Source organism: Saccoglossus kowalevskii, chromosome 1 (genome assembly GCF_978046115.1).
Source record: "Saccoglossus kowalevskii chromosome 1, keSacKowa6.1, whole genome shotgun sequence".
Taxonomy (NCBI): Eukaryota; Metazoa; Hemichordata; class Enteropneusta; family Harrimaniidae; genus Saccoglossus; species Saccoglossus kowalevskii.
The window spans coordinates 28,561,536-28,584,633 of record NC_140641.1 but is presented as its reverse complement, the minus strand read 5'-3'; the positions used below and the strand labels follow the sequence as shown (position 1 = coordinate 28,584,633).

Below are 23,098 nucleotides of genomic sequence, written 5' to 3'. Positions count from 1 at the left end.
GTGAACACTATGTTAGCACTTCACTTTTACACTTTCTGCTAATTACATCTTTAATTTTGTATTTTTACATCATTGACACTATATGCTAACATCATAATATAACAGTTTACGAAACGGCGTGTTTACAATATTAACTGCTTGTTTACAAAATTTACTGATGTTACCAATGTGTTCGAGTGAACATTGAACATTATGTGTTTCCTATGTTACTTGTGTTTTACGTGCAAGCAGAATTCAAACAGCAATGTCTGTTGGGATTTATTGTAGTGAAGACAAACAATAAATGTTGATCAGTGTAATCAGCAACTGAGCTGGTCAGTGTAACTCATGAAATCATTAACTTGCAGATTTTATTTTTTGGTCAAATTACTCAAAATTAAAAGAGCTTTTAACTAACTTTTGTCGACAATACAACTTTAAGCTAACACAATATGCCCACACTGTATTCTAACTGTATTCCCCATATTCTAACTGCATGTTTACAATTTATGTGACACCATATGCTAGTACTATGTTGACATTGTATTGTATCATTTCTTACACTATTTCATCTATGCTGGTTAGCAAAACATTTCCTCTTATATCACAAATTACAGATATTTGTCATTACACTCAATGATGGAGTTTAACAGCAAAAATACAAATTTTGTTTAAATGCTAGGTGGAACAACAACAAACACCACAAGTAAAAATGCTGACTTATCCTCGCTTAGTAGGCAGACCCCAAACACGAATTTGGCATCAAGCTCAGTGCAAGGCAAAGCCAGCAACCAAAGTGGTAAATCCACGGAGAGTACAAGTCAACTGGCCCAGATGCTGGCATCAACCAGAAGTACAGTTCAAATGACTGATCTACTTGACAGATTCCTAGACAAGCCTAGCATAGTTACACAGGCAACTACTTCAAACTCACCAGTTACCATTAGTTGCAGTGATAATGATGACTCGGCCATGTCTGTCATAATGAATCTCTTAGAAACAGACGCTGGACTCAGTGGCCCTATGGATGTTAATGATTTGTCTTGGTCATTGTAAGGGACATTTGTATTGGCTCTGCCGTATCTCAATATTATTTATAGCTTTATCACCGGATTGGTGTGTTGTGTGTTTTTTTCGGCACTTTGTCATAACAAGACCAGTTTTATTTTTTTCTATCTTTCTAAAGTGGGTATGTTTCATAACAATTTTTGAAGCTCATTGTATACAGTGATATTTATGAATGCTACTCAATTCTCAGTACGTTGTATATGAATGTGTGCAATGTTTTGTGCATTGCATCAATGTTCAGTGTATTTTCCAGGTACAAACTTGTTAGAGGTTGTCTCATATATGCTTGAAATAGTATTGTAAGTCAAAATGTTAATCTTATTAAAATTTAGATTTTCACTTGGTTTTAGCTACCAAGAATATGAAACCAAAATCAACTTGTCCTAGTAACGAGTTTTGAAAAAACGAAAAAAATAAATTGGCATTATTTGATCGCCTATTAACCCTGACAGTTGATATGATTCAAATACTGGTAGTTTTGGATTCTCAGTCAAGCAGGGGCTTAATAAACTTTGTAATCATAACTTTACTGGTACTTTTTGGTTTAATATATTTTGATGTTTTCCAGTATGGCATGCTAAAACAAACAACATAAGTTCTAAATAGGGATAACAAAAAATCATTTTATGCCATTTTCTTCAGTAAAAATATGCAATACACGGGATGGCAGTCACAACTGTGTCTGTATGATGGCTTGACTGGTAGTTCATTGCATTTTTATTTGGCCTTCTATGTAAATCAGTGATTACTGTTAGTACTGTAAAGCACCAAAAGTCACTACTGAATCAAGTTGAGTTTATCTTAACAACATTTTTTTCTTCGCAGATGCCTTAAAGTGTCATGTTAACTGTGTATTCTAATGTATAAGAAAAAATGATTTCTGTATGCAATACATATGTAACATGAAATCCCTATGTGCTTTAACAATAGTTACATGTATCTGCACCATACAGTACTGTCAACTATACTGGTACCATATTAGCTCTCTAATAAAAGTGAAAACCTGACCTCAGATACACATCTAGTGGGTTCATAGTGATCTACAATTGATACTAATTTTGGAAATAGAAAACAATGACTTGATGATGCTGATTATACCTATACCAGTGGTCTATAATGACTGTATAAAAGATATACATGAATTCAGACGATGGTTACAAAATAAACATGCTGGATTACAAGTTCTGTACAGTGTATGTCTACAGAAATGTAACAAAAGTAGTCAGCAACACTCACAAATGATAATATAATGTAAAATAATGTAATCAGCAATCATTGAGTCTGACTTGCTATTAATTGTCATGGTTTGCATATCTGGAATGCATGTTTCAGTCAAAATTCACTAACAGCTGTGTATCTTTCAGTCTATTGTATCAAGCACATTATATTTGAGTTTGATGAAGTACATCCGCATTTAATATGAAAACTAATTGGTGTATCATGTTTGTTTTATATAGACATACCTTTTAAATATTAGAAATTATTTTGAAAAGTAATGATAATTGAAGCTCTCTGTGCATGAAACCTCTGTAAGTTCAATGTGTGTGTTGAATAATGTCATTGACCCCCCCCCCACCCAATTGTATTTGTAGAAAAAAATGGTATAATTTGTAATTGTCATCCTGACACATTTAATAAAAAAGCAATAAGTTTCCTTCATTCGGCAATAACACTGTAATTTTTGCAATATAAGTTGACACAATGCCTAGAGATTAATAAAACATGTACTTTATTAATCTTAAGGTTTCTTAAAGAATAGTTTAATATGAATTGCAAATACATGTAGTGCAGCAAAATTATGGTGGGAAACATACAAACCAGAATTTTGCCAGGAAAAATGATTCATACGAGATAATAAAATAGAGTAAGTTACTGACATCTGGTTTTTATGATCAGTGCAAATGTCTTCATTCTGTTCAATTATTACTAAATATTATCTATTATATATCGTAATGTTCAGCAGTAACAGAAATGTGTGATATTCTAAAGTTTAATTTTGTATTCAAAACCACAAGGTACAAACTAGCTTCGTTTTATACTAGTGCCATATATTAAAACAACTTGTGGAAATTAGAAGGCTGCATGCCATAGTCATGTGTTATCAATAACAGTATATGAAGTAATATTTATGTGGCACTTATTGTGAAAAACAGTGCAACGGAATGGGTCTAAAATTTCCATATTTTTGAAATATATGTATTTGGCATTATTAAATATTGTTCCCTTGAATGATACCAATTCTGGTAGCTCTAGGCAAAGTCAGAAACTTTAATGGCTGCTATTGTAATTCAGCTCATTAGTTCTATGCATTGAGGTGACCACAAGTAGTGAAATCACAAACTATTGTTTACTATTGTACTTAAATTCTGGTATTGCAAGTACTCCCTCCCATTATTACCATGTTTATGTCAATTGCATATCCAGCTTAATTATGCAAATTGAGAAAGATGTAAATTATTTATATTTCATGTTGTGTACAATTTTATACTAAGATTTGATATTGTCTTAAAATATTTAAATGTCCAGCAAATTAAATTGGCCTTTATCATATCTCTTGTGAAATGAAACGTATTTCTAACTTATAATAATATAATTTTAAATATATAGTATCTATTAAATTCAGATAAAGATTATAGATAAGCTTTATTGATATTTTAAAACAAATTGTTAACCATGTAAGTTATATTTGTTTACTACAACCGCAAACTCGTTGAAAGATTCTCTCAGTGTGCAAATTTAAAATTGTAAGTTTGATTGCATATGTGTGTGTTTTTGAGCCAATGTATCATTTTGTTTTGTTGAGTTTAATGTGACATTTAGACATATGCTAAGATCCTGGAGTCTTCAATGATTGGTTCTCTGCTGAGTACAATGTATTTAAGTATCAAATATTTTCATTATTTGATTTTATTATTTGGTGAAGTTCAGTATTATACCGGTAATTATTTTAGCAAATAATCTATTTGGTTGAATTCTGTTTACATTGATTTTTTCTGTATGGGAACAGCTAAATAAAGTGGCATGCAAACAATACTGCAAGTGATATATGGTTTGTTTCTTAGAAATGGTTGTCGAATGCTTTCTAGATTTTTTGCAAGAGGAATACATAACAAAAATTATATCAATAAGCGTTATATACAATATTACACAATGGAAATTGATCTAACACTGTAATTAGTCCCCACTGTTTTGACATTTAAACAGATGTTGTATTTGTTCCTTTGGTTTTTTGACTCCCATGTGCGAAGCACATAATGGGAGTCTTTGCAGTTTGCGTGTGTGTGTATGTGTGTCCGACTGTTCCACTGCTATCTCAAGAACCATACATTGGTTTTTGATAAAACTTGGTGCATAGGTTTTGGTAAAAATCCATGCTCGTTAATTACCTAATTTGCATGATAATTAGCTAATTTTTAGCTGTTCTATGACTGTTCCACTGATATCGAAAGAACCACTAATTGGATTTTGATGAAACTTGGTACATAGATGCTCTGAACATATGCGCAGATTTGATTAGTTTTTTGTAAAAATCCGTGCATATTAATTACCTAATTTGCATGATAATTAGCTGATTTTTAGCTGTTCCATGATTGTTCCACTGATATCTAAACCACTCATTGGATTTTGATGAAACTTTGTACATACATGCTCTGAACTAATGCTAGGTTTTGATTAGTTTTTGGTAATAATCCGTGGATACTAATTACCTAATTTGCATAATGATTAGTCAATTTTCGGGTTTTCCACTGATATCTCAAGTACTAATCATCACATTTCAATGAATGTACATGGATGCTGTAGGACAATAGACAGACCTGAATAATTGTGGGTTAAAATCTATACATATTAATTACCTAATTTGCATAATTAACCAATTTTAAGCTTTCACACTGATATCTAAAGTACTAATTAACTTAGTACAAAGATGCTCTAGGACAATGTACAAACCTAATTAGTTTGGGGTAAAAATCTGTTCATATTAATTCCCTAATAAGCATAATAATTCATAATTTGTTGGTTCTAATCACATTTCAATTAAACTTGGAAACATAGATTTTCTGTTACATTGCGCAGACCTCATTAGTTTTACACTCAAATCTGGTCATATTAATTTTCTGATTTGCATAATTAGTTTTCAGCTAAGTAATTTCGAATTATATTTAATGTGTCTCCAATACTCTCAGCACATGGGAGTTCTTTCTAAGCTTTCTTTGATTTTTATTGTAAAGATACATGTACTGATGTGAAAATCCAACATTACACAAATATAATACAGCCATATCAAAAATATCAAATAAATGTCACTACACATATTTAATTTGCAACAATATTAGTCCCAGTTTAGTGAAAGTCCAAAAATGTATGGTTTAGTGCGTGCGTACATTTATGCACATGGATTGATTTGTTTCAAACCTGGTATGAAAGTTGTACGTGTTGAGTGTCTGATGTATGTACTGTTTGGTTAAACATAATTTTTATAATGTGCACTGCATCACTGAAGTGATTCTCTTTATATAAACTTTTTGTGTGCATAAAATTATTTTTCATGGTCACTTGTTTGAACATGCAATGACAAATTTTCTATAGATTTGGTACAATTGACTAACACTATAGTGGTGATTTTTGTACATGCCTAAGGAAAAAAATTCATCCATTGTATTTGTATATCAAGGCATAAATATGAATATGCAGTCAGTTTGTTATCCAATCAAAAATTGAATGGCACCATTATGGTTTTTGAAATACACTACCATCTGGCATCTAGCTGCTTATCATGAATGTGCATGTGTTGCCAGCGAGTGTGATTTGATACTGCCTTGGTACTGTTGTGCTGAAGCAACCATTTTTACCATACTATTAAAGGCTTAAAAGAAATATGCAACTGAAATAATCGTGTAATGACTTATGTTGGGATTACAAATAGATGGGATTCACCTCTGTGCGTCCATCTGTATGAACCTGTTTTTCAGACATGCCTGGACCAATCATGTTCAACCTGTACATTATACATCTTGGCATGCACATATATTCCTTTCATAATTCAATTCAAGATGGCCGAATGGTGGCCATTGTAGTGTCAAAAAATCATCATGATCAAGCATTTCTGTTATTCTGGATCCAGATTTTGGTTGTGCATGAACAATATTTCAACCATCACCAGCTTGTGGCTATTCGCTTTGATGAATATTCTTGGGATACATATGCAAAACCATTGTCGTGGTGTGTGACTAATTGCTGGGTGTGTCATGGACATTGTCGTGGTGTGTGACTAAATGCTGCGTGTGCCATGGACATTGTCGTGGTGTGTGACTAAATGCTGGGTGTGCCATGGACATTGTCGTGGTGTGTGACTAAATGCTGGGTGTGCCATGGACATTGTCATGGTGTGTGACTAAATGCTGGGTGTGCCATGGACATTGTCGTGGTGTGTGACTAATTGCTGGGTGTGCCATGGACACTGTCGTGGTGTGTGACTAATTGCTGGGTGTGCCATGGACATTGTCGTGGTGTGCGACTAATTGCTTGATGTACCTGGGACATTGTCATGGTGTGTGACTAAATGCTGGGTGTGCCATGGACATTGTCGTGGTGTGTGACTAAATGCTGGGTGTGCCATGGACATTGTCGTGGTGTGTGACTAATTGCTTGGTGTGCCATGGACATTGTCGTGGTGTGTGACTAATTGCTTGGTGTGCCATGGACATTATTGTGGTGTGCATCTATATGCTGGGTGTGCCATGGACATTGTCGTGGTGTGCAACTAACTGCTGGGTGTGCCATGGACATTGTCGTGATGTACGACTAATTGCTGGGTGCGCCATGGACATTGCTGTAGTGTGCAACTAATTGCTGGGTGTGCCATGGACATTGTCGTGATGTGCGACTAATTGTTTGGTGTGCCATGGACATTGTTGTGATGTACGACTAATTGCTGGGTGTGCCATGGACATTGTTGTGGCATGCGACTAATTGCTGGGTGCGCCATGGACATTGTCGTGGTGTGCAACTAACTGCTGGGTGTGCCATGGACATTGTCGTGATGTACAACTAATTTCTTGGTGTGCCATGGACATTGTCGTGATGTACGACTAATTGCTGGGTGTGCCATGGACATTGTTGTGGTGTGCATCTATATGCTGGGTGCGCCATGGACATTGTCGTGATGTACGACTAATTGCTGGATGTGCCATGGACATTGTCGTGATGTACGACTAATTCCTGGATGTGCCATGGACATTGTTGTGGTGTGCATCTATATGCTGGGTGCGCCATGGACATTGTCGTGATGTACGACTAATTACTGGGTGTGCCATGGACATTGTCGTGATGTACGACTAATTGCTGGGTGTGCCATGGACATTGTCGTGATGTACGACTAATTGCTGGATGTGCCATGGACATTGTCGTGATGTACGACTAATTGCTGGGTGCGCCATGGACATTGTCGTGATATGCGACTAATTGCTTGGTGTGCCATGGACATTGTCGTGATGTACGACTAATTGCTGGGTGCGCCATGGACATTGTCGTGATGTACGGCTAATTGCTGGATGTGCCATGGACATTGTCGTGATGTACGACTAATTGCTGGGTGTGCCATGGACATTGTTGTAGTGTGCATCTATATGCTGGGTGCGCCATGGACATTGTCGTGTTGTACGACTAATTGCTGGATGTGCCATGGACATTGTCGTGATGTACGACTAATTGCTGGATGTGCCATGGACATTGTCGTGATGTACAACTAATTGCTGGATGTGCCATGGACATTGTCGTGATGTACGACTAATTGCTGGATGTGTCATGGACATTGTCGTGATGTACGACTAATTGCTGGATGTGCCATGGACATTGTCGTGATGTACGACTAATTGCTGGATGTGCCATGGACATTGTCATGATGTACGACTAATTTCTGGGTGTGCCATGGAAATTGTTGTGGTGTGCATCTATATGCTGGGTGCGCCATGGACATTGTCGTGATGTACGACTAATTGCTGGATGTGCCATGGACATTGTCGTGATGTATGACTAATTGCTGGGTGTACCATGGACATTGTTGTGGTGTGCATCTATATGCTGGGTGTGCCATGGACATTGTTGTGGTGTGCATCTATATGCTGGGTGCGCCATGGACATTGTCGTGATGTACGACTAATTGCTGGGTGTGTCATGGACATTGTTGTGGTGTGCATCTATATGCTGGGTGCACCATGGACATTGTCGTGATGTACGACTAATTGCTGGATGTGCCATGGACATTGTCGTGGTGTGACTAAATGCTGGGTGTGCCATGGACATTGTCGTGGTGTGTGACTAAATGCTGGGTGTGCCATGGACATTGTCATGGTGTGTGACTAATTGCTGGATGTGCCATGGACATTGTCGTGGTGTGTGACTAATTGCTGGGTGTGCCATGGACATTGTCGTGGTGTGTGACTAAATGCTGGGTGTGCCATGGACATTGTCGTGATGTAGGACTAATTGCTGTGTGTGCCATGGACATTGTCGTGATGTACGACTAATTGCTGGATGTGCCATGGACATTGTCGTGATGTACGACTAATTGTTGGGTGCGCCATGGACATTGTCGTGATATGCGACTAATTGCTTGGTGTGCCATGGACATTGTCGTGATGTACGACTAATTGCTGGGTGCGCCATGGACATTGTCGTGATGTACGACTGATTGCTGGATGTGCCATGGACATTGTCGTGATGTACAACTAATTGCTGGGTGTGCCATGAACATTGTTGTAGTGTGCATCTATATGCTGGGTGCGCCATGGACATTGTCGTGATGTACGACTAATTGCTGGATGTGCCATGGACATTGTCGTGATGTACGACTAATTGCTGGATGTGCCATGGACATTGTCGTGATGTACGACTAATTGCTGGATGTGCCATGGACATTGTCGTGATGTACGACTAATTGCTGGATGTGCCATGGACATTGTCGTGATGTACAACTAATTGCTGGATGTGCCATGGACATTGTCGTGATGTACGACTAATTGCTGGATGTGCCATGGACATTGTCGTGATGTACGACTAATTGCTGGGTGTGCCATGGAAATTGTTGTGGTGTGCATCTATATGCTGGGTGCGCCATGGACATTGTCGTGATGTACGACTAATTGCTGGATGTGCCATGGACATTGTCGTGATGTACGACTAATTGCTGGATGTGCCATGGACATTGTCGTGATGTACGACTAATTGCTGGGTGTACCATGGACATTGTTGTGGTGTGCATCTATATGCTGGGTGTGCCATGGACATTGTCGTGATGTGCAACTAATTGCTGGGTGTGCCATAGACATTGTCGTGATGTGCGACTAATTGCTTGGTGTGCCATGGACATTGTGGTGTGCATCTATATGCTGGATGTGCTATCGAGATTGTCGTGATGTGCGACTAATTGCTTGGTGCGCCATGGACATTGTTGTGGTGTGCATCTATATGCAGGGTGTGCCATGGACATTGTTGTGGTGTGCATCTATATGCTGGGTGCGCCATGGACATTGTCGTGATGTACGACTAATTGCTGGGTGTGTCATGGACATTGTCGTGATGTACGACTAATTGCTGGATGTGCCATGGACATTGTCGTGATGTACGACTAATTGCTGCATGTGCCATGGACATTGTCGTGATGTACGACTAATTGCTGGGTGTGTCATGGACATTGTTGTGGTGTGCATCTATATGCTGGGTGTGCCATGGACATTGTCGTGATGTGCAACTAATTGCTGGGTGTGCCATGGACATTGTCGTGATGTACGACTAATTGCTGGATGTGCCATGGACATTGTTGTGGTGTGCATCTATATGCTGGATGTGCTATGGAGATTGTAGTGATGTGCAACTAATTGCTGGGTGTGCCATGGACATTGTTGTGATGTGCATCTATATGCTGGATGTGCCATGGACATTGTCGTGATGTGCGACTAATTGCTTGTTGTGCCATGGACATTGTTGTGGTGTGCATCTATATGCTGGGTGTGCCATGGACATTGTTGTGGTGTGCATCTATATGCTGGATGTGCCATGGACATTGTCGTGATGTACGACTAATTGCTGGATGTGCCATGGACATTGTTGTGATGTACGACTAATTGCTTGTTGTGCCATGGACATTGTTGTGGTGTGCATCTATATGCTGGGTGTGCCATGGACATTGTCGTGATGTGCGACTAATTGCTTGGTGTGCCATGGACATTGTCGTGGTGTGCATCCATATGCTGGGTGTGCCGTGGACATTGTTGTAATGTGCGACTAATTGCTGGGTGTGCCATGGACATTGTCGTGGTGTGTGACTAATTGCTTGGTGTGCCATGGACATTGTTGTGGTGTGCATCTATATGCTGGGTGTGCCATGGACATTGTCGTGATGTGCGACTAATTGCTTGGTGTGCCATGGACATTGTCGTGGTGTGCATCCATATGCTGGGTGTGCCGTGGACATTGTTGTAATGTGCGACTAATTGCTGGGTGTGCCATGGACATTGTCGTGGTGTGTGACTAATTGCTGGGTGTGCCGTGGACATTGTTGTAATGTGCAACTAATTGCTGGGTGTGCCATGAACATTGTTGTGGCGTGCGACTAATTGCTGGGTGTGCCATGGACATTGTTGTGGTGTGCATCTATATGCTGGGTGTGCCATGGACATTGTCGTGGTGTGAAACAAACTGCTGGGTGTGCCATGGACATTGTTGTACTTTGCAACTAATTGCTGGGTGTGCCATGAACATTGTTGTGGCGTGCGACAAATTGCTGGGTGTGCCATGGACATTGTTGTGGTGTGCATCTATATGCTGGGTGTGCCATTGACATTGTCGTGGTGTGCAACTGCTGGGTGTGCCATGGATATTGTTGAGGTGTGCAACTAATTGCTGGGTGCCATTCATAGTCGAGACATGAATTCCTGTAATTTTTATCCAATCATGCTGTATTACAGGAACTGAAGTGAACTGTTAATTATACTGCGAAAACAACTTATTTTAAAGTTCATGAGAACATAAAGTAGGGTTTATCTATGATCCAACATGGCATATTTTATCGAGAAACTGGACTAAAAACAATATACAGACTGTTTTCATGCAAAAAAATTGATCAGCAGTCATTGAGATATTAGTGGAATGGGCAAATCTCATTTAAATATACATAGTAGGTAATAAACATCTATTTGACACAGTACCTCTAAAAATCCTTGGAGCATCTCAGTCTTACTCCAGTAATACACACATTCTAAGTTCTATGAAACAAATTGTCTTTATTTATAAATGCAATGGTGTAGATTCAGTTTTCATAGTACAACATTTCTCAATCACAGAAATTTAAAGGGCAGTGGTTGCTACAACAGCGTTTGTCCAAATGTAGTGAAATTGTTTTGCCGCACACATGCCTTATCATCATTTTAGTTCAATTGGTTGTTACTGTTGTACTGGATGATAACACAAGCATCGCACATTATCTTGTGCATGCCACAAATCAAATAAGAATACAGGACAGCGTTATGCATTTTCAGTTTGAAATCAAGTACAACAGACATTATAGCATTGTATAGTTCTGCTATATAAAAATCCTGCTACACAATCTTGCTAAAATATTGCTACACATTAACAATATAAACTATAAACGCTTTGTGTCCATAGTTGTAGCTATATGAAGTCTGACAGTTATATAGCAAGCTGAGATGCCATCTAATGTTTAATGAGGCATTTGTAAACTCTGATGAGAATAGATGTGCGATACCAATTCACAAGTACACCTCTGAATTCATGATTTTCATGGGACATTTTAGTCACTATCTGATGCTTCGCTTCCAGACTGCTCCCTGCCTGAGGCTTCATTCTCTGACCCACCTCCAGACTCATTGGCTGATTCCTGATTACCTGATTCCTCATTGGCCGATCCTGAACCACCAGATTCATTATCTGACTGCTCATTGGCAGATCCAGAACCACCAGATTCATTATCTGACTGCTCATTGGCTGATTGTCCACCACCAGATTCATTATCTGACTGCTCATTGGCAGATCCAGAACCACCAGATTCATTATCTGACTGCTCATTGGCTGATTGTCCACCACCGGATTCATTATCTGACTGCTCATTGGCAGATCCAGAACCACCAGATTCATTGCCAGATTGCTCATTGGCTGATCGGCCACCACCGGATTCATTATCTGACTGTTCATTGGCTGATCGGCCTCCACCTGATTCATTGTCTGACTGTTCATTGGCTGATCGACCACCGGATTCATTATCTGACTGCCCACCACCTGATTCATTATCAGATCCTGATCCAGACTTTTCATTGCCAGACTTGTTCTCATCACCTGACCTATCACTAGCTGAACCTCTTTCAGAACCGGAACCTCTTGCTTTTTCACCTTCACTGTCACTATTTTCATCTGAACTGGAACTACTGATGCGACGAATTCTACCAACTTTTTTAGGGCTGCTCTTTTCTTTCTCGCTTTCACTACCACTAAAAAAACAGAAAGAAAACAACAATTACACACTGTAGAACATGAACATTTGCCTGCTTTAAGTTTTCTGGTTAGATCTTTGTCATTATTGAGAGATTTACATACCCTGTCATCTTAATCATGTGCAAAAATGTGAAATAAATTTAACCTTTCTATGCAAGATTTTATGGCAAGAATGATTCATGATACGGGGGGGTACTCAAATTTTCAGATTAATACCGTAGTTGTCAAAGTATAAACCCCTGCTCGAGTATAAGCCCCCTCTCAAAATCTACAACATTTTACAATAAGTCATTTATTTGATTTTAACCCTCGTATCGTACACACGTCGATTTGTTTATGAATAAATTAGCATAAATTATCACTTGGGAGAAGTTTTAATATTTATCCGTTTATCTTTGGGGGCGGAACTACGTCACGGACGTTCCACGTTGCTAAGACGCGCACCACTATACCATGTATTTCTATGGGCTTTGTGCGCGCTGCTGTGGAACACTGAACACTGAACAACTAAATTCATATATGTTACACACGTAGGGCTAATCTTGTTACACTGTTCAGGGGACTCTCAACAACCATCGCAAAGTACCGTTTTCTGCGAGTTTTTGGTGTTTGTTTTCACTGTAAGGGTTGCCAGGCGGTAGAAAATGCCCGGATGTCCGCCCCCAAGAATAAGCCCCCCCCCCCCATTTTTCTTCTTCAATTTGCCGTTTTCCTAGAAGGTTTTATGCTCTGATAACTACGGTAAATTAATGTAATTTATAATATCATGTATTCAAAGTGTGACTCTGGGTGTATAATTTTCTCACTGTTGTTGTAGAGTTGCTGCAATCTCATTACAGGGTTGCAAGATGAAGTTGATTAACATGTTGTACACAAAGGTAGAATTCTCCAGGTGTGAATTTCAGCGGATTTATTTTAACCTGATAACATTGACTTTGTTGCAAAAATTCACTTTCTCTACAGATCATGTTTATAAATTCTATTGAGGAGAACACAGTGAGTGCTCAAGCAGTTTTTTTTTGTTTTTTTTGTTTTTTTTTAGGGGGTTGGGTGGGGGATGTCAGCATCTTGAAATATTAATACAACCATCCATCACCATAATTAGATAAATTACTGATTATGAACAGTTTGGTTTTAGTCAACTCAGTGTGAGTTCTTACCTTGGTACAGCTATTTTCAACCCCCCTTCATCTGAATCAGACCCCTCGCTGGATGATATAATGGCTTTTGACTTCACTTTCTTTTTCATATTAGCAGACATCATATTCTCTTCTTCCATAATTTCAGTGTCTGGTCTACGTCTCTTGCCGCCTTTGTTCTTGCCACTTCGTTCTTTACGTTGTCTGAGTATACAAGACAAGGAAAGTGGTCATCTGATTAGTGGGATTTTTGTACATGTACACATCCTGATTATGTGAAACATATTATGCACTGTTACAGTGTTTGTCTGGGGTTTGTTAATTATATACAAATAAATTAGGAGGCTATCCACTTGAAATTTCTCTCAATGTCAAAGGTGAAATTTTGTGTTGAAAAAATGATTAGGAGGGACACTTGAATGAATTCAGGCAGGCAGAATGGGAATATCAGAAAATTTAAAAAATACATTCAAATCTACAGTGCCTCGTATAGCAGGGCTCAAAATACACCCGAGTATACAGTGCCTAGTATAACAGGGCTGGAAATACACCTGAGTATACAGTGCCTAGTATAACAGGGCTGGAAATACACCTGAGTATACAGTGCCTAGTATAACAGGGCTGGAAATACACCTGAGTCTATAGTGCCTAGTATAGCAGGGCTCAAATTATACCCAAGCCTACAGTGCCTAGTATAGCAGTGCTCAAATTATACCTAAGTCTACAGTGCCTTGTATAGCAGAGCTCAAATTATACCTAAGTCTACAGTGCCTTGTATAGCAGAGCTCAAATTATACCCAAGTCTGCATTGTATAGCAGAGCTCAAATTATACCCAAGTCTGCATTGCCTAGCAGAGCTCAAATTATATCCAAGTCTGCAGTGCCAAGTATAGCAAGGCTCAAATTATACCCAAGTCTGCAGTGCCTAGTATAGCAAGGCTCAAATTATACCTGAGTCTACAGTGCCTAGTATAGCAGGGCTCAAATTACACCCGAGTCTGCAGTGCCTAGTATAGCAGGGCTCAAATTATACCCAAGTCTACAGTGCCTTGTATAGCAGGGCTCAAATTGCACCCAAGTCTGCAGCGCCTAGTATAGCAGGGCTCAAATTATACCTAAGCCTACAGTGCCTTGTATAGCAGGGCTCAAATTATACCTAAGCCTACAGTGCCTTGTATAGCAGGGCTCAAATTATACCTAAGTCTACAGTGCTTTGTATAGCAGAGCTCAAATTATACCCAAGTCTGCATTGCCTAGCAGAGCTCAAATTATATCCAAGTCTGCAGTGCCAAGTATAGCAAGGCTCAAATTATACCCAAGTCTGCAATGCTTAGTATAGCAGGGCTCAAATTATACCTAAGCCTACAGTGCCTTGTATAGCAAGGCTCAAATTATACCCAAGTCTGCAGTGCCTAGTATAGCAGGGCTCAAATTATACCCAAGTCTGCAGTGCCTAGTAAAGCAGGGCTCAAATTATACCCGAGTCTACAGTGCCTAGTATAGCAGGGCTCAAATTATACCCAAGTCTACAGTGCCTAGTATAGCAGGGCTCAAATTATACCCAAGTCTGCAGTGCCTAGTATAGCAGGGCTCAAATTATACCCAAGTCTGCAGTGCCTAGTATAGCAGGGCTCAAATTATACCCAAGTCTGCAGTGCCTAGTAAAGCAGGGCTCAAATTATACCCGAGTCTACAGTGCCTAGTATAGCAGGGCTCAAATTATACCCAAGTCTACAGTGCCTAGTATAGCAGGGCTCAAATTATACCCAAGTCTGCAGTGCCTAGTATAGCAGGGCTCAAATTATACCCAAGTCTGCAGTGCCTAGTATAGCAGGGCTCAAATTATACCCGAGTCTGCAGTGCCTAGTATAGCAGGGCTCAAATTATACCCAAGTCTGCATTGCCTAGCAGAGCTCAAATTATATCCAAGTCTGCAATGCTTAGTATAGCAGGGCTCAAATTATACCTAAGCCTACAGTGCCTTGTATAGCAAGGCTCAAATTATACCCAAGTCTGCAGTGCCTAGTATAGCAGGGCTCAAATTATACCCAAGTCTGCAGTGCCTAGTAAAGCAGGGCTCAAATTATACCCGAGTCTACAGTGCCTAGTATAGCAGGGCTCAAATTATACCCAAGTCTACAGTGCCTAGTATAGCAGGGCTCAAATTATACCCAAGTCTGCAGTGCCTAGTATAGCAGGGCTCAAATTATACCCAAGTCTGCAGTGCCTAGTATAGCAGGGCTCAAATTATACCCAAGTCTGCAGTGCCTAGTATAGCAGGGCTCAAATTATACCCAAGTCTGCAGTGCCTAGTATAGCAGGGCTCAAATTACACCCGAGTCTGCAGTGCCTAGTAAAGCAGGGCTCAAATTACACCCGAGTCTGCAGTGCCTAGTAAAGCAGGGCTCAAATTATACCCGAGTCTACAGTGCCTAGTATAGCAAGGCTCAAATCACACCCGAGTTTGCAGTGCCTAGTATAGCAAGACTCAAATTATACCCGAGTCTACAGTGCCTTGTATAGCAGGGCTCAAATTGCACCCGAGTCTGCAGTGCCTAGTATAGCAAGGCTCAAATTATACCTAAGCCTACAGTGCCTTGTATAGCAGGGCTCAAATTATACCTAAGTCTACAGTGCCTTGTATAGCAGAGCTCAAATTATACCCAAGTCTGCATTGCCTAGCAGAGCTCAAATTATACCCAAGTCTGCATTGCCTAGCAGAGCTCAAATTATACCCAAGTCTGCAGTGCCAAGTATAGTAAGGCTCAAGTTATACCAAAGTCTGCAATGCTTAGTATAGCAGGGCTCAAATTACACCCAAGTCTGCAGTGCCCAGTATAGCAGGGCTCAAATTACACCCAAGTCTGCAGTGCCTAGTATAGCAGAGCTCAAATTATACCTAAGCCTACAGTACCTAAGCCTACAGTGCCTAGTATAGCAGAGCTCAAATTACACCCAAGTCTGCAGTGCCTAGTATAGTAGGGCTAAAATTATACCTAAGCCTACAGTGTCTAGTATGGCAGGGCTCAAATCTGCATTGCCTAGCAGAACTCAAATTATACCTGAGTCTACAGTGCCTAGTACAGCAGGGCTCAAATTACACCTGAGTCTACAATGTCTCCTATAGCAAGGCTCAAATTATACCCAAGTCTATGGTGCCTACTGTAATTGGATTTAATAACTATTCCCAAATATTTGCATTTTACCTTCTCTTTTTTCTCTCCTTAGCTCTGCTTGGACTTGCACCTTCCTCATCACTACCACTGTCCTTCCTTCTCCTCTTTTTCTTCCTGGGTCGTTCGGCATCCACATCACTGTCACTACCTTCACTAAAAATGTCACCATCTTTCTTTTTCTGTCCAGTGCAAATAAACAAATTCACAATTTCAGATATTTAAAAATACACACATGAAAGATAGTCAACATATGTGAAAATTTCTTTACTCAAACTGACATAATCAAACACATGTTTTAAATAGTGTGTCTGGATTGTAAGAAAATTTCTTGTAATTGCTATGATTGTTCCAACAAAGCAGATATGATGTCACTCAGATATATTAATTTTTAGTGATTAAAATACACCCAAATATCTATATAATGATCTATACATTGATACATCATGGGTAAACATGTAACACTAGTGCAGTATTGCAAGTGTACATAGTGCAATATGAGCCGTTCAGGTGAGATATCAATCAGTAGATCGATTGGCTCACCAACATCCAATTAATTCTGGCCAAGTGTTAACAAGTATTTACCCGTCCTTTTCTGCTTGGCTTTCTCTCTTCTTCCTCAGGCAACATGATCATATTTTTAGTTTTCTCAACAAACTGTTGTCTTTTCTCCAGCAACTCCTGTGCCTTTACTTCTATCTGTTTCTCCTTGGCAATCTAGAGAATAGATTAATCAAAGAAAGCTTAGAAAGAACTCCCATGTGCCGAGAGTATTGGAGACACATTAAATATAATTCGAAATTACTTAGCTGAAAACTAATTATGCAAATCAGAAAATTAATATGACCAGATTTGAGTGTAAAACTAATGAGGTCTGTGCAATGTAACAGAAAATCTATGTCTCCAAGTTTAATTGAAATGTGATTAGAACCAAAAAATTATGAATTATTATGCTTATTAGGGAATTAATATGAACAGATTTTTACCCCAAACTAATTAGGTTTGTACATTGTCCTAGAGCATCTTTGTACTAAGTTTCATTGAAATGGAATAATTAGTACCGTGAAAACTCCAAAATTTCGACCCCTCTCAAAATTCGATTGGCTATTTATTTGCCGGGTTTCGGTGTTTTATTTACCTCCAAATTTTCGACTCCACTAAAAATTGCCGACTCATTCTTATTCGAAAATTGCGACCAGTTTTAGTTTTCCCCCAAACGAAAAAAAACAACGATGTGAGCGTTCAAACGGGACCTTCCTCGAAGGCATGAATCCGGGTTTCTGATTGACTGAGAGATTTTTATTTTATTGGTAACGAAAATATATTCTAAATAAACGAAGTTTCAAATAAAAACGAACACAAAAATCTCGGCATGCTGCGTTTCTGAATTGTTGATTATTACTGTACTCAGTAGTGATTATAATAATGTACACAAAATAAATTTGTTGAATGGTTATGAAATACAAATAAAAGTCAACTAAGTTTCATCGTAAGCGAATGATTCCGGTCTCGTATAAACGTTTGATGCTGTAGGATATCCACCATGTTCTCTTAGGTCAAATAGGTCAAATCGCTAATTAACCAATCAAAAAGCTGGATGATGCCAACGTGTTCAAATTACCATAGCTTATTTAAATATGTTAATGTTATTGAACGCAATGCGAAGAGATTGATGTTGTAGTACGATATTTTGGCTTGGATTTTGATGCGAAAACGGCATGATTTTTTTTTAAATAAAAAAAATTAGTTGTTTTTAAAAAATAAACTGGTCATCTGAAGAATAATTTAACATTGTTCACAGTGATAACAGCTCATTCTCGAAAGGAAGCTTACCCGCTCACGCTAGTCACGATAAAAATCATACACGTGTACTCTTGAATAGACAGACGTCAATGACTACGGTAAAACTTAGACTCTATTTTAGCCGGCAGGATTGATTGAAATGTCCGAAAAATGACGCCAAAATACACCTTAAAAGTCCCATTTTATTTTCTTAAATCCCATTTTATTTTTTAATCCAAGGGCGAATTTACGGCAGAATTTGGTCCCTCAAATAAGGGACACGTGAGCTTTGATTCTAACCGGATACATTGCACTGGGTCGGGGAGATAGTTTGCTAAACTTCCATGTATCTTTTGTCCAATGGGTACCTGTACTTCGAACATTCGCAAGTTTTCCTAGGTAGTGCGAGACAGCTTTGTCTTTTGACCTATTAGTTTTGTGCTGACCTCTTCTGCGCGTCTTGATGTTTTGTTTTGCTTGTCATAATACTCACTGATTGATGACTTTGCCACGACTCTAAAAACATGTCACATTTCTAAAGCCAATTATTTAAAACCGGTCGAAATTTTGGAGTTTTTACGGTACTTTAGATATCAGTGTGAAAGCTTAAAATTGGTTAATTATGCAAATTAGGTAATTAATATGTACAGATTGTAACCCACAATTATTCAGGTCTGTCTATTGTCCTACAGCATCCATGTACATTCATTGATATGTGATGTATAGTACCTGAGATATCAGTGTGAAAGTTGGTTAATTATGCAAATTAGGTGATTAATATGCACAAATATTTACCGGAAACTAATTGGGTCTGCATAATTCTAGATTCATTGAAATGTAAATGATTAGTATTTTAGATATCAGTAGAAAAGCTGAAAATTAATTATGCAAATTAGGTAATTAATATGCACAATTATTTACCCTAAAACTAATCAGGTCTCTGCATAGTCCTAAAGGATCTATGTACCAAGTTTCATTGAAATGCGATGATTAGTACTTGAGATACCCATGGAAAAGCTGAAAATTAACTAATTATGCAAATTAGGTGATTAATATGCACAAATATTTATCGAAAACAATCAATCTCTGCATAGTCCTTGAGTATGTAAGTACCAAGTTTCAATGAAATGTAATGCTAACTACTTATATCAAATGCTGAAAATTAATTAATTATGCAAATTAGGTAATTAATATGTACTGATATTACCATAAAAACTATCAGGTCTGTGCAGTGTCGTATGACATCTATGTACCAAGTTTCATTTGAAATGTGATGATTAGTACTTGAGATATCAGTGGAAAAACCGAAAATTGACTAATCATTATGCAAATTAGGTAATTAGTATCCACGGATTATTACCAAAAACTAATCAAAACCTAGCATTAGTTCAGAGCATCTATGTACCAAGTTTCATCAAAATCCAATGAGTGGTTGTTTAGATATCAGTGGAACAGTCATGGAACCACTAAAAAATAGCTAATTATCATGTAAATTAGGTAATTAATATGCACGGATTTTTACCAAAAATTAATCAAATCTGCGCATATGTTCAGAGCATCTATGTACCAAGTTTCATCAAAATCCAATGAGTGGTTCTTTAGATATCAGTGGAACAGTCATAGAACAGCTAAAAATTAGCTAATTATCATGCAAATTAGGTAATTAACGAGCATGGATTTTTACCAAAACCTAATCAAATCTGCGCATTGGCCCAGAGCATCTATGCACCAAGTTTCATCAAAAACCGATGTATGGTTCTTGAGATAGCAGTGGAACAGTCGGACACACACATACACACACACATACACACATACAGACACACTAACTGCAAAGACTCCCATTTTGTGCTTCGCACATGGGAGTCAAAAATAGACTAGAACCATGATATTTATTATCCTTGGAAGTATCAATGTATCTGATGGCAGTCAAAGGTCTGTTCATACATGTACAGTCAAATTAGAAGACAAATATTATAGAAACAGCAAAATATGATTTAAATCATTTAAATGGTACTGACCAAATATAGTAAGAATCAAGAGTCTTTCCATGATATGACCATGATAAGTACCAGTACTGATATGTCTTGTTTCACTGTGATACAACTAATATTCTGACATGTTGCATTGATTCTTGCAACCATACACATACACAATTGTATAGTATAAATAATCTAACCTTTTCTTCCAACTGTTTTTTTCGAAGGGCATCCCTTTCAGCTGCTTGTTGTGCCCTGATTGCTTTCTCTTCCTCATCTTGCCTACGGGCTCTGGCTACATGATACTGGGCTTGGCTCAACAAATCTGAGCACTGTCTGTATGAGGAAACCAAATAATATTACTTATGATGTTTCACCCTGACAGCTTCACTTAATTTGTACAATGTAATTATCAGGAACTGAGATCACATGTAGCCTAGGAGTAGCATTTCAGATGGTAAAGTATGTACATGCATCAGTCATCAACTGGACTTCATTTACAAGATACTGTAAATGCATTAATTATTCAGTGGGTTTTAATTTTGCTATTTTCACTGATACGTAAAATCTGCTAAATTAAATCTATGTGAGCATGTAAAATAAAAATAAAACTCACTGTTGACCAATTTGTGAAATTAAAACACAGTGAATATGCTCAAAACATCAAAATAGTGAATATAAATGGTTTTACAGTAGGGCTCTATAGATTCATCCCTTTCATTCCACTAACTTCATGTGTGGGCAATTGTGGGCTGAAAATCACACAATTACAGCAACAACAAATCCCTTACATCCAATTTGTCTTTTATAGCATACAAAGTTTCAAAAACATATTAAACTACCACACTTAAACATCCACTTTTACATGACAATTATCACCAAGAGTAACACACGGAAGACAATTAACATCTTCTTAAATCGCTAGGTTATATTTATTTTGTCCTTTATTGTGTTTTATTTTGTCTGTTTATATATTTTCTTTTGTGCATGAAAATCTGTTTATGAATGTGCTGTTTTTAAATGAATGAATTGCAATAGCAATTACTGTAAACCATTTCAATCTCGCGAGTCTGGAAAAAACTTATCATCAGGATTGTCAGTTGACACTGGATCTGAAAGACCAGGCCTAACGGTGGTAGCATTGAGAATTTGTATGAGATAACGCAACATCGTGAATGTAAGGAAGTCAGTACGCCTGATGAAACAACTTGAATACTGAGGCAACAATTCCCAAAACCCAGGCTTAAGGTAGCAGAATAGTTTTTTGGGCACTTTTCACATTTTTTTTTGAAAATCACACGAATAGCTCCCTAAGGCATGTACATACATTGGTGTTTTTATTTTATTGAAAAAAAAAAATATCTTGTACAAGTAAACTGATTTTTTTCTTGTGTGCAAACAAATGGCCAAGTTTTTGTTTATCCAGTGTACACCAAACTAGTGCATCTCATTAATATGCATGGTTTACAAACATAACTGAACTGAGGGTAAATAGTTTTAAGTTGGGCCACTTTCTTTATTTGCTACTTACAAACAACTGATAAGATATCTGTTTGTAGTTTACACACAGCTGATAAGACATGTGCACTGCTGCCTTTCTAGACAGGAAGTACAGCAAAGACAAAACAATCGCTTTTGAAACAACAAATTTTGAATAAACAAAAAAGTACATGAATGTACCACTTCAATGTAATTATATGTTAACAGAATAAAAACTAACAATAAATTTCTGCAATATTTTTTCTTGGCTTTGTCATTGAAAGGTGTCTGACCATAGGGTTAGTTTCTTAGTCCAGAAGTAATGCAGTTACATTGGAAGGGGGCTCCCTTTTACAAAATATGGTTGCAAACAATAAAATACGGCCATCTGTGGTGGCTATGCATTGCATGAAAATTCTGATAACAGGCCACCAACTACATGTAAAGGTTGATCAATGATAATAATATGCTTGGACCTGGTTTATTTTTTAGTAACCGTGATGTAATCCATTTTTCAGAGGAGTTTTCACCAAGTAGGCATACTTGCATGCTTAGGTTTTTCTAAATTCGTAAATTATGTTACATGTAATAAATCTGTCTGATAAATACTTGGTTGTTTTATCTAATGTGCTCATGCGAACAAAACGCACGGCAACGAAATAGTAGCGCTCCCCCCCCCCCCCGGGCCGACGTCTTGACATCGGATAGTGGGCCAGTGTTTCACGCAAGGCAAGGGTTGAATTTTTCGTACGACTTCGGTAAAAAATAAAGGATCATCTAAAATCTAGGTAGTTTTTATAGATGATAACAATGAGTCCAGTGACAATTAAATGTTGAAGAGATTCATCTACAAGTATTAGTATAAGACCCGAGGTTACTGTCAAGTGATGGTAAAACTCTGTTTTGCAGGATTTGATTTTAAAGCACAGGAAATGCTACATGCCGGCATACATCACTGGGTCACATTTTACAATTATTCTATTCACACCAATTAAAA

General features: G+C 38.1%; 2 protein-coding genes across 3 annotated transcripts in view; one reads left to right on the top strand and one right to left on the bottom strand.

The window, feature by feature from the left end:
* Positions 1-4,090, top strand: part of arntl (aryl hydrocarbon receptor nuclear translocator-like) — a 31,980-nt gene extending 27,890 nt beyond the window's left edge. For both annotated transcript variants that reach the window (XM_085499761.1, NM_001165016.1), the window contains 1 exon segment: positions 662-4,090. In XM_085499761.1, coding sequence (XP_085355887.1) covers positions 662-1,035 — 374 coding nt within the window. In that variant the 3' untranslated portion in view covers positions 1,036-4,090.
* Positions 4,091-11,078: 6,988 nt separating this feature from the next.
* The window catches only part of LOC100378565 (RNA polymerase-associated protein CTR9 homolog), a 39,427-nt gene continuing 27,407 nt past the window's right edge, over positions 11,079-23,098 (bottom strand). Inside the window, exons 17-21 of the mRNA XM_085500459.1 lie at positions 20,823-20,958; positions 17,450-17,581; positions 16,898-17,046; positions 13,713-13,895; positions 11,079-12,548 (exon numbers count right to left, since the gene is read on the bottom strand). Coding sequence (XP_085356585.1) covers positions 11,855-12,548; positions 13,713-13,895; positions 16,898-17,046; positions 17,450-17,581; positions 20,823-20,958 — 1,294 coding nt within the window. The 3' untranslated portion in view covers positions 11,079-11,854. The remainder of the gene's footprint in view (positions 12,549-13,712; positions 13,896-16,897; positions 17,047-17,449; positions 17,582-20,822; positions 20,959-23,098) is intronic.